The 12,535-nt window shown below is 45.8% G+C and overlaps 1 protein-coding gene across 12 annotated transcripts in view; it reads left to right on the top strand.

Moving 5' to 3' along the window:
* The window catches only part of PPIP5K1 (diphosphoinositol pentakisphosphate kinase 1), a 276,308-nt gene that overhangs the window by 23,450 nt on the left and 240,323 nt on the right, over positions 1-12,535 (top strand). For 6 of the 12 annotated variants that reach the window (XR_005775595.1, XM_040414098.1, XM_040414096.1 and 3 more), the window contains exons 1-2: positions 1,516-1,681; positions 1,794-2,304. Coding sequence is in view for 11 of the 12 variants with exons in the window: in XM_040414098.1 (XP_040270032.1) it covers positions 2,149-2,304 (156 nt within the window). In the remaining variant the exon portion in view is untranslated. Of the gene's footprint in view, positions 1-1,514; positions 1,682-1,793; positions 2,305-12,535 lie in introns of those variants that run through there. The other 6 variants (XM_040414094.1, XM_040414093.1, XM_040414087.1 and 3 more) reach the window with 2 other exon arrangements.

Here is a 12,535-nt window from a genome sequence, read left to right as displayed (position 1 = left end):
TCAGCTGCTTGAAGAGAAGGCTGTGCTCTATGCCAGCGCTGTCGCCTCTTCTTTGTTTACCTGCTCGCTGTCGCAACAGCATCGGTGAGCAGGTGTAATTACACCCTTCACTTCTATGGGACGGCCCCTTCCTATTGAAGTGTATAGGAACGAGCTGTCCCATTGAAATGAATGGGGCATTTTGTAATTACTCCTGCTCACTGCTGTGGATGAGACAGCGAGCAGGTAAACAATGAAGGGAAGGCACGAGCACGACCTTCTCTTCAAACAGCTGATTGGCGATATGATATTGATGACCTATCCTGACTCCTTTAGGATAGGTCATTAATAAATAAAAAAATAACTTGGACAACCCCATTAAATGAGAGAGGAAGAGGATAGGTCATCAATATTTAAGCCTCTGCACAATCCCTTTAAAAAAAAACAACAAAGAACACCAGATCTACAGTTTTTTTTGGGTCATCTCACCTGCAAAAAATGGGTTAACACTAGGGATGAGTGAACCTCTTCAGTTTGAGGTTCGGGTTTATGCTGAATTGCGTTATGGATTCTGTTACCATGGAACATAATGCAATTCAATGACGGAATGCCTTTAGAGGCATTCCGTCATAATCGAAGTCTCTGGCCAGCATAACGGATCCGTCCAGTTTCCGTTATGCAGGAGATCTGCTGCCGGCAAATAACTAGACATCATAGGGACAAGGGATGGCATAATGATAGCTCTTCCCCATGCTGTGGAGGAGATCGTTGTATGTAATAGCAGCGGTCTTCTCCGCTAGCTAGCAAGCGATTGCCGGGAAGGAACGCTTCTTGCAGACTTGAGCTGCGTCATACAGAGATGGCTGTCAGTCGCTTATGAATGTACACAGGGGTGGTTATAAGTTAGAACAAACAGGGATTTAAATAGATAAATGACAAGCTTTACTGAATCTATATATCAATCTGCTCAGCTCCTCCTGCGCTGTAACACAGCATTTCATGGTGACCGCTCCTCTTTAAAATCTCCAGCCTTCTACATCCATTTACAGACTTCCAGCTGTATTCATTCTTCAGGGAAGGCGGTCACAATTGTCCTTTAATTTCTTTGTCCGGATAGAGGGACACAGTGCGGCTGATAATGTACTGTGACACAGTTGTAAAGATATGAATGTTACATGCACAGACCTAACCTGCAGGCTCAGAGGAACCAAGCGTGCATGTTACTTAGTGAGCCAGGACTGATAGCTGTGCGCTGAAAGACTGCCCATCCAGGAGCTATATCATACTGGGTTGGAGGCACACTCTAAAACCTCTGCCTTGAGCTCCAGGAGAGCTTGTCCCACCCTTACTGCCCCCCATTGTCAATACTCTTAGACACGGCTCTTACATAGAGCCTTGCGTCTTCCTCTGAAGTGCTGAGACAGCTGTCTAGCGGGGTGGAGCGCTTGGCACTGCATACCATAGGTTACTGAGAAGGCAGAACTTTAACTCACCTCTAACTGCGGCTCTCCTTGACTACATGTGCAGCTCGGAGGAGCTGTTTACTATGACCACTTTGGCAAGCTCTTGGCTGCACAGGCTGGTTTTTTGTAAGCCCTGCTTGAAGGACGCATAACAATATTATCTAGTTCTTCACCTCTTGAGGATAAGACAGATTGCTAGAGACATTTGTTCCAGCGTAAGTTAGTCTATGCCTGTGCACGTAAGTACTCTTCCAGTTCCTTGCCTTCTGTATTGTCTACTAATGATTAAATGACTTTATATATTTTTACAAAATGCTAGATTCAGTGACGTGCTGTTTTTGCTTGTTCTAGGTGCAGCCTTCGTGAAGATTGATGTCTGGCAGAGATCACTTATAGGAATCCAAACTTCCTACACCGGTATTCAAGCACGTTGCTTCCAGAAGTAGATGACAATTGCATTTTTAAAAACGGACTGCCTTCTAATGTAATGTACATATCCCGGGACATATAGAGCATGCTAAAACCTGTGCCTTTTCACATAGTTAGAAGCCCGTGGGTATCCCTTTACCACTCATGTATCTTGTCCTTGCTGCTAAACATTGTGCCCTGAAGCTGGATGCCTTAGAACTGACCCCATCGTTTCACAAGATCTGTCCTATTTTTACGTGATGGTTCCAGAGCGTGATGTTAGGCCCACTAATTTGTGATGTCATCTCTGACCCCACCCTGCGAGGGTGACAGCTCGACACCCAGATTTTTTGTCGGTGCCCGAGATGATGAGACAGACTTCCTGGAATCAAACATGAATCCATACGAGGTTGATTTCTATGAAGAAGAGGAAGATGAAGATGAGGAAGAGACGGTAAGGAAAATCCTCCATCAAATCAGTTTGTTTAGTAGTGTATGAAATGTTTTTTCCTTTTTCTTCTACATGTTTAACGTCTTATTTAGTTTTTCATTTGCTTACATTTTATTTCAAGGTGTCATGTTATACACAGTCGAGTCAGGTTATTATGACCACCAACTAATATCCAACACAATCAGGGCTCATTCACACGACCGTGTGAAGCCTGTGCTGTGGACCGCAAATTGCGGTCCGCTAAGCACAGGCACCTGCCGTGTGACAGCCGCATAGGGATCACGGCCCCATTCACTTGACTTGGTCCGCGATCCCTCCATTCCGCATAAAGATAGAGCAAGCTCTATCTTTTTGCGGTGCGGAAGCACGGAACGGAACCTCAGAAAGCACTCCGTAGTGTTCCGTTCCGTGGTTCTGTTCCGCACCGTTCCGCATCTCCGGGTTTGCGGACCCATTAAAATTAATGGGTCCGCATCCGTGATGCGGAATGGCCACGGAACGGGACCCGTGCAAATGCGGTCCGCAATACGGGCACGGCTTCACACGGTCGTGTGAACGAGCCCTCACTCTGTGCAGCTTGGGCAGCAGCTAAACTGGCTGGGAGTGACTCAGTAAGGGCCTGGTAGGTTGTCACAGGTATCTGGAGCCATGATTACTGCAATGTTGCAGGAGAGTGCGTGGGGGAGGTTCCGTAGAGCAAGCATGACGATTGAGATGGTCCCATACATGCTCAGTTGTGTTCAGGTTCGGGGTATTAGGTGGCCAGGGTAATACTTGAAAGTCTTGGTCATACTCTTCCAACCATATCGGATATTTCTAGCCGTGTGACCTGTCACGTTGTCTTGCTGGAAGATTCCATTCTCCCCAGCGAAGGCAATCGGCATGTATGGTTGTATGTGATCTACAGGGGTGGATTCATACCTACGTCGGTTGAGAGTGCCATCCACATGGAGGAGTGGGCCCAGAGAATGCCACGAAAACATTCCTCAGACCATAACACTGCCACCACCAGCTTGTGTACTTCAAGCAACGCTTGCAGGGTGTTTGTTCTCAACTGACATGCCAACCTACATCTGTTCAATGAAGCAGAAAACAAGACTCATTGGAAAAGGCAACTCTTTGCCAGTCAGTAGAGGTCCAATTCTAATACTGCCACAATAATTGACACGTTTTCTGCCAATGCAACTGCAGAGATGCAGTGACCATCTATCTGCTTCGTAGCCCCATATGCAGTCAGGATCACTAAACTGTTGTTTTATACACGTCTGGTAGCTAGTTCGCTTTGTGGAGAGCTGCTTCACTGTAGCGTATCTGTCCACCCTCACGCACCTTCATAGCTGACATTCACCTCTCACATCAGTGGCACGTGGTTCTCCACAGTTTCCACATTGCAAATTCACAATGGTAACCAGCAGCACGTGGACAGATCACAAAGTTCAGTTTCAGAAATGCTGCCACCCTTGGCCCGAAAGTCTTTTACCCATGACAGCAATGAGGCATATGTGTGCAGACAGCCTATCTCACACCTTATAAACCCACCAAGCCAGGTCACATGTGACTTCCTTCATGAGCTACCTGCTGCCAACTCCAGAAGTAGAAAGTGGTCATAATAATGTGACTCAACTGTGTATATGAGTGATAATTTTGTAATACAGTATGCTGGGAAAAGGAGTTTGCTGGGGTTTGATGTATTAATGGTTGCAATGTAATGCATTCTATTGTTTAATGCCTGAATTAATATCTGACATTTACGGTGAGAGGTTCTTTCCTTGCTTGCAAGTACCATTTACATTTCCTTAAAAAAGCAGAAATATGTAAGTGTGTTCTCTGGTAAGCAAAAAATTGGCCAAGGGGGGCAATAACTAAAATAGGTTTTCCAGGACTTTTTACAGTCAGGTCCATAAATATTGGGACATCAACACAATTCTAACATTTTTGGCTCTATACACCACCACAATGGATTTGAAATGAAATGAACAAGATGTGCTTTAACTGCAGACTGTCAGCTTTAATTTGAAGGTATTTACATCCAAATCAGGTGAACGGTGTAGGAATTACAACAGTTTGCATATGTGCCTCCCACTTGTTAAGGGACCAAAAGTAATGGGACAGAATAATAATCATAAATAAAACTTTCACTTTTTAATACTTGGTTGCAAGTCCTTTGCAGTCAATTACAGCCTGAAGTCTGGAACGCATAGACATCACCAGACGCTGGGTTTCATCCCCGGTGATGCTCTGCCAGGCCTCTAATGCAACTGTCTTCAGTTCCTGCTTGTTCTTGGGGCATTTTCCCTTCGGTTTTGTCTTCAGCAAGTGAAATGCATGCTCAATCGGATTCAGGTCAGGTGATTGACTTGGCCATTGCATAACATTCCACTTCTTTCCCTTAAAAAACTCTTTGGTTGCTTTTGCAGTATGCTTTGGGTCATTGTCCATCTGCACTGTGAAGCATCATCTAATGAGTTCTGAAGCATTTGGCTGAATATGAGCAGATAATATTGCCCAAAACACTTCAGAATTCATCCTGCTGCTTTTGTCAGCAGTCACATCATCAATAAATACAAGAGAACCAGTTCCACGCCATGACACTACCACCACCATGCTTCACTGATGAGGTGGTATGCTTAGGATCATGAGCAGTTCCTTTCCTTCTCCATACTCTTCTCTTCCCATCACTCTGGTACAAGTTGATCTTGGTCTCATCTGTCCATAGGATGTTGTTCCAGAACTGTGAAGGCTTTTTTAGATGTAGTTTGGCAAACTCTAATCTGGCCTTCCTGTTTTTGAGGCTCACCAATGGTTTATATCTTGTGGTGAACCCTCTGTATTCACTCTGGTGAAGTCTTCTCTTGATTGTTGACTTTGACACACATACACCTACCTCCTGGAAAGTGTTCTTGATCTGGCCAACTGTTGTGAAGGGTGTTTTCTTCACCAGGGAAAGAATTCTTCGGTCATCCACCACAGTTGTTTTCCGTGGTCTTCCGGGTCTTTTGGTGTTGCTGATCTCAACGGTGCGTTCCTTCTTTTTAAGGCCACTTTCACACTACCGTATGGCTATTTCAGTGTTTTGCGGTCCGTTGTTCCGTTTTTTTGTTTCCGTTGTGTTACCGTTTCCTTTCCGTTTTTCCGTATGGCATATACAGTAATTACATAGAAAAAATTGGGCTGGGCATAACATTTTCAATAGATGGTTCTGCAAAAACGGAACGGATATGGAAGACATACGGATGCATTTCCGCATGTGTTCCGTTTTTTTTGCAGACCCATTGACTTGAATGGAGCCACGGAACGTGATTTGCGGGCAATAATAGGACATGTTCTGTGGCGAAACCAACCTCGCCACTGGGTTTTGGAGAGGCCTGTTTATCAGCCTCTTGCCTCAGGATTATGGCCCATACTAACTTTTAAACCCCTGAACCTATTCAAGTGAATGTTGGATAGGTTTGTCCCCAAGTTATACTGTTTAAATTGATGTAAGTTATGTGTATGGCCAATGTAAACTCACAAAGTTGTAACAATTTATAATAAGTGTAACTTGTCAGCTTGGGAGGAAAATGCTGGGTGTGTTTCTATTGTGCCATTGTCCCATTGTGTGTTTTAAAGGGTGATGTCTGTCCTGTTGTCTGCACATGTGTATTGGTGATTTCTCTTTGTCTTGAGAGATAATTAAATTACGCCTCGGGTGTCTCCAGGGCAGAGAGGAGGAAACCATGATGCATTGTGGGGATGTATTGTCTCTGTATCCTACAGTGCTGCATATCTGTCCTATGTCACAAGTCTTCATTCTGGTCCCCTAGGGGCGTGTACACCAGATGGGCTTGGTTGTTTTATACCTCCCTGTGGGCGGACCTGTAATTGCAACAACTGTAATAAAAAACAGGCTGGGTGTGCCAGCACCTCAGACCACTGCTTGACCCTCAACACGGAGCCTTGTCTCGTTATTGGGGGGATCCGCTGTATGCTGTTAGAGACTGATTGCCAGGAGTGTAAGCTGATTCCTGTTCGTCTGCTAGCAGCTATTCGTGAGGTTCCAGTTTGGAGTGCTATTTTGGATCCAGTTCGGGAGTTGGTGTTCTGCAGTAGCTGTGCCTGTCTCTCAGAAAGGGGCATATCGCCTGAACGGATTTTAACCCCTTGTCTGCTGAAACGGCCCGTTACATGTTCTATCATTCAACAAAACGGAAATACGGAAACGGAATGCATACGGAGTACATTCCGTTTTTTTTGCGGAACCATTGAAATGAATGGTTCGTATACGGAACGCAAAACGGTAAAAAAAAACGGTAGTGTGAAAGAGGCCTAAGACTGTTCCAAACAGTTGTTTTGGCCACGCCTAATGTTTTTGCTATCTCTCTGATGGGTTTGTTGTGTTTTTTCAGCCTAATGATGGCTTGCTTCACTGATAGTGACAGCTCTTTGGATCTCATCTTGAGAGTTATCAGCAACAGATTCCAAATGCAAATAGCACACTTGAAATGAACTCTGGACCTTTTATCTGCTCATTGTAATTGGAATAATGAGGAAATAACACACACCCGGCCATGGAACAGCTGAGAAGCCAATTGTCCCATTACTTTTGGTCAGTTAACAAGTGGGAGGCACATATGCAAACTGTTGTAATTCCGACACCGTTCACCTGATTTGGATGTAAATACCCTCAAATTAAAGCTGACAGTCTGCAGTTAAAACACATCTTGTTCGTTTCATTTTAAATCCATGGTGGTGGTGTATAGAGCCAAAAATGTTAGAATTATGTCGATGTCACAATATTTATGGACCTGACAGTATATTGATGGCCAATCCTTGCTGGAAATAGGCACCAGACCTACACAGCTTCATCCACTCCATTCACTTCAATGCGAGCGGCTCAGCAGTAACCACTACATAGTGGATGGAGCAGTTTAGTTCTGGCACCTGTTTTTGTAGATGGAGCTACTGCAAAATAAGGAGTCGGACGCCTGCTGAACAGATATTGATAGACCATCAAGGTAATATTCTTGGAAAACCCCTTTAAAATAATAACACCCAATACTCACCTGACAAATCCCTCCCCATTCCAGTATCACCACTTTCAGGGACCCTGCCAGGCTTTGTTTTCAGTGCTGCAGCTGTGACATGCAGGTTTGCCTCCTTTTACCCTTAGACTCCAACGCTGTACATGAATGGTGCTGGGAGGGTCTTTAAATATGGAGCCTGTTTGCAAGCGCAGCGGGCACCATAGCCGGCGTGTCTCTGCTGTTTCAAACAGCACAGGCCCGCAGCTAATATCTGTGACCGGCAATAATGCAGAGTGCAGACATTTAACCCTTTAGATACCATGGTCAAGCGTGAACACAGCATCTAAATGCCGAGAAACCTGGAGGAGTGCACTTCCGCCATGCAGCGTTCGGGGAAACCGGTCCTTCATTCTAATGAAGTGACCCAGTGTGCAAGTGGAGCTTATGTTGTAGTTTTTTGGAATATTGAACGGCAGTAGAGGCCTTCTAGAGGAGCAAAAAAAAAAAAAAAAGTAACATTAAAAAAATTAAAATTGTAATCGCCTCCCTTTTCCTAGAATAAAAAAATAAATATAAACATTTTACCCATTCACCATTTTTTCATTGCTTCACTTACCCATCAAAATGGAATACAATGTGATCAAAAAGTCACACACACTCGAAAATGGTATCGCCAAAATCTACAGATCATCGCCTGGGCCCCCTACACAGCTCGGTGGAAATAACTATAAAATTATGGGGGTCCGAATATGGCGACGTAAAAAAAACAACTATACAAATGTGGTATCTTTATAATCATAATGAGATAGAATGAAAGGCACAGGTCAATTTTGTCCGCATAGGGTCAAAACCCGTAAAACTGTGACGGAATTGCATATTTTCATTTTTTCCAATTCATTCCACATTTGTATGCAGTATTAGGCTACTTTCACACTAGCGTTCGGGTGTCCGCTTGTGAGCTCCGTTTGAAGGGGCTCACAAGCGGCCCCCGAACGCATCCGTCCAGCCCTAATGCATTCTGAGTGGACGCGGATCCGCTCAGAATGCATCAGTCTGGCAGCGTTCAGCCTCCGCTCCGCTCAGCAAGCGGACACCCGAACGCTGCTTGCAGCGTTCGGGTGTCCGCCTGGCCGTGCGGAGGCAAACGGATCCGTTCAGACTTACAATGTAAGTCAATGGGGACGGATCCGTTTGAAGATGACACAATATGGCTCAATCTTCAAACGGATCCGTCCCCCATTGACTTTCAATGTAAAGTCTGGACGGATCCGTTCAGGCTACTTTCACACTTAGAATTTTTTTTAAACTATAATGCAGCCGGATCCGTTCTGAACGGATCCAAACGTCTGCATTATAGGAGCGGATCCGTCTGTGCAGACATCAGACGGACCCGCTCTGAACGGTAGTGTGAAAGTAGCCTTAAATGGTGGCATTAGAAAGTGTGAAATGTCCCGCAAAAGACAAGCACTCATACGGCTATATGAACAGAAAAATAAAAAAGTCATGGCTCTGTGAAGACAGGGAAGAAAAGTGAAAATGCCAAAACGAAAGAAACCCCCCCCAAAAAAACTCTGGTATTCAAGGGGTTTTAAATGGTACCTTTATTTTGGTTAGACCTTTTAAAGGGGCAGGGTTCCCTGTCCCACAGAGCTTTCCTGAAATTAACTTAGTGGCTGGTCGAGCATGCGCACGGCTGCTCCATTCATTATGTATGAATACCAGACAGCGATTGGTTATTTTTTGCAGTCCCATCGATGCTTGACCAGCTGCTCCATTCATTTCATTCTTTTCAGGGGGCCCACCTTTCTTGATTGATGTGGGTACCAGCAGTCAGATGCCTACCAATATAATATAGTTATCCCCTATCCTGTGGAAAGCTTGAAATGACTGGGTCACCCCTTTCAGGAGGTCCTCATGCATGTAGCACATGGATATTGTAATGTCAGTGCTATTGAGAACAATTAAACCTGATCCCATTGCTTGCAATATTGAGATCTTCATCATTTCTGATTAAAAGGGATATTTCCAGTTTTTCAGTAAACCTTCTTTCTCGTGCATGGCATTGGGGGACACAGCACCATGGGTATTGTCACGGCTGTATGTGAGCAACAATAGTATACACAGTAAAAGAGCTACTGACCGGACCCAAACTAGGGAGGATAAAGGGTGACCCCTGTCAGACCCTCAAAGCTCTCCCTATGCTGCTAAAGCACATGCCCGGATCCAAATGGCGGAACAAGGCATGCCCACGTACCTAAGACTGATGACCACTGTAACCCCTACAATAGTGGAAGGGGCACGGCCACCGGTGCCCTACTCAGTATATGGAGGGAACCGTGGCCACCTCAGATCCAGTCAGAAAGTAATCAGGTACACAACAATGTCTGTACACTTAGCTGAAGGTGTTGCAGCCGCAGAGAAGACGGATCCAAGGACAGCTGGCAATATCCGGAGTGCTTGCTGCAGCAGAACACAGGTCCAGTGAACTGATAGCTACAAGTGAAGATACTAAAGCAAGAGCTACAACTGAAATGAGAACTATAATCCACGCCCTACAATAGGAGGAGGGGTGATATAAAGAGAGGGAAATCAAACGCATGAGGAACAGCTGGGAGGAAGGAAACCAAAAGTAAACAGAGCAGTGAGAACTCCTCCCAGCTCTAGTAGTGACATCATCACAGGGGTGGAGAAACAGAGCTGTGAGAACATCCCAAAGCTCTGGTAGTGACAGTACCCCCCCCTCTACGGGTGGACTCCGGACACCCAGGACCCACCTTCTCAGGATGAGCCCTATGAAATGCCCTGATGAGGCGAGTGGCTTTAATGTCCGACACCGGAACCCACATCCTCTCCTCAGGACCATAACCCTTCCAATGAACGAGGTACTGAAGAGAACCGCGGACAATGCGAGAGTCCACAATTCTGGAAACCTCAAACTCCAGATTTCCATCAACCAAAATCGGAGGAGGAGGCAAAGAGGAGGGTACCGTGGGCTGGACATATGGTTTTAAGAGAGATCTGTGAAATACATTATGTATCTTCCAAACCCGTGGAAGATCAAGACGGAAGGCAACAGGATTGATGACTGACAATATTTTATAAGGCCCAATAAACTTGGGACCCAATTTCCAGGAGGGAACCTTCAGTTTAATATTTCTTGTAGACAACCACACCAGATCACCCACATTCAGGTCCGGACCAGGCACACGTCTCTTATCAGCCACACGCCTATACCTCTCACTCATTTTTTTAAGATTACTCTGAATCTTTTGCCAAATGGTAGACAAAGACGAGGAAAATCTCTCCTCCTCAGGTAAACCAGAAAGAGCCCCTCCCGAGAATGTCCCAAACTGCGGATGGAACCCATATGCACCAAAGAATGGTGACTTATCAGAAGATTCCTGACGACGGTTGTTCAGAGCAAACTCAGCAAGAGGGAGAAATGAACACCAATCCTCCTGGTTCTCTGCCACAAAACAGCGCAAATATGTCTCCAGATTCTGATTGAGGCGCTCAGTCTGACCATTCGACTGCGGGTGAAAAGCAGAAGAGAAGGACAGCCGAACCCCCAGGCGAGAACAGAAAGCCTTCCAGAACCTGGACACAAACTGCGTGCCTCTATCGGAAACAATATCAGAGGGAATGCCGTGCAATTTAACAATATGGTCGACAAAAGCTTGCGCCAACGTTTTAGCATTGGGTAAACCAGGGAAAGGTACGAAATGAGCCATCTTGCTAAAACGGTCCACCACCACCAGGATCACCGACTTCCCCGAGGAACGAGGAAGATCCGTGATAAAGTCCATGGACAGGTGTGTCCAAGGACGGGAAGGTATGGGTAACGGGAGAAGGGAACCTGAAGGCCGTGAACGAGGGACCTTAGCGCGAGCGCACGTCTCACAAGCAGCCACAAAACCCTCCACCGACTTACGAAGAGCCGGCCACCAAAATCTCCGAGCAATGAGATCTACCGTGGCTCTACTCCCGGGGTGACCAGCAAGAACCGTATCATGATGCTCCTTAAAGAGTTTGTGACGTAGCTCAGGAGGCACAAACAACTTACCAGAAGGACAACGGGCAGGTGCCTCAGTCTGGGCAGCCTGGACCTCGGCCTCCAAATCGGAATATAGAGCAGAAACAACTACCCCCTCCGCCAAAATGGGACCCGGGTCCTCGGAGTTTCCTCCTCCCGGAAAACAGCGAGAGAGAGCATCAGCCTTCACATTTTTTATCCCAGGTCGGAATGTAACAACAAAATTGAATCTGGAGAAGAACAGAGACCATCTGGCCTGTCTCGGATTCATACGCCTGGCCGACTCCAAGTATGCCAGATTCTTATGGTCGGTAAAAACGGTGATAGGGTGCCTGGCCCCCTCCAACCAATGGCGCCATTCCTCGAAAGCCAACTTGATGGCCAACAACTCCCTTTCTCCCACATCATAGTTTCTCTCTGCCGGGGAGAGTTTTTTAGAGAAAAAGGCACAGGGTCGCCATTTGGCAGGAGAAGGGCCCTGGGACAAAACCGCACCCACACCCACCTCGGAAGCATCCACCTCAACAATAAAAGGTAAGGAAACATCGGGATGCACCAAGACGGGAGCAGACTCAAAACTCTCTTTAATCTTAGAAAAGGCTGCAAGCGCCTCCTCCGACCAAGAGGAAAAATCTGCCCCCTTTTTTGTCATGTCAGTAAGGGGTTTGACAACAGAGGAATAATTCAAAATGAACTTTCTGTAATAGTTCGCAAAACCCAGAGAGCGCATCAATGCCTTCTGATTCTCAGGAAGCTCCCACTCAAGTACAGCACGGACCTTCTCCGGATCCATGCGAAAACCAGAAGCAGAGAGGAGAAAACCCAGAAATTGAATCTCCGATACCATAAAAAGACATTTCTCCAGCTTGGCGTACAATTTATTTTCCCGCAGAATCTGCAGAACCTGAAAAAGATTATCCTGATGGGTCTGAACATCAGGGGAAAAAATCAAAATATCATCAAGATACACCAATACAAATTTCCCCATTAAATGGTAGAAAATACTATTAACAAAATGCTGAAAGACGGCCGAAGCATTCATCAGGCCGAAAAGCATAACGAGATTCTCGAAATGCCCGTTAGGGGTATTAAAGGCCGTTTTCCATTTATCCCCCTCTCTGACCCTGACCAGGTTGTACGCGCCTCTCAAATCCAATTTGGAAAACACCTTGGCCCCAACAATTTAGTTGAAGAGGTC

This window comes from Bufo bufo, chromosome 1, assembly GCF_905171765.1.
Source record: "Bufo bufo chromosome 1, aBufBuf1.1, whole genome shotgun sequence".
Taxonomy (NCBI): domain Eukaryota; kingdom Metazoa; phylum Chordata; class Amphibia; order Anura; family Bufonidae; genus Bufo; species Bufo bufo.
The sequence above is the reverse complement of the archived record's forward strand: the minus strand, read 5'-3'. Positions and strand labels throughout refer to the sequence as shown.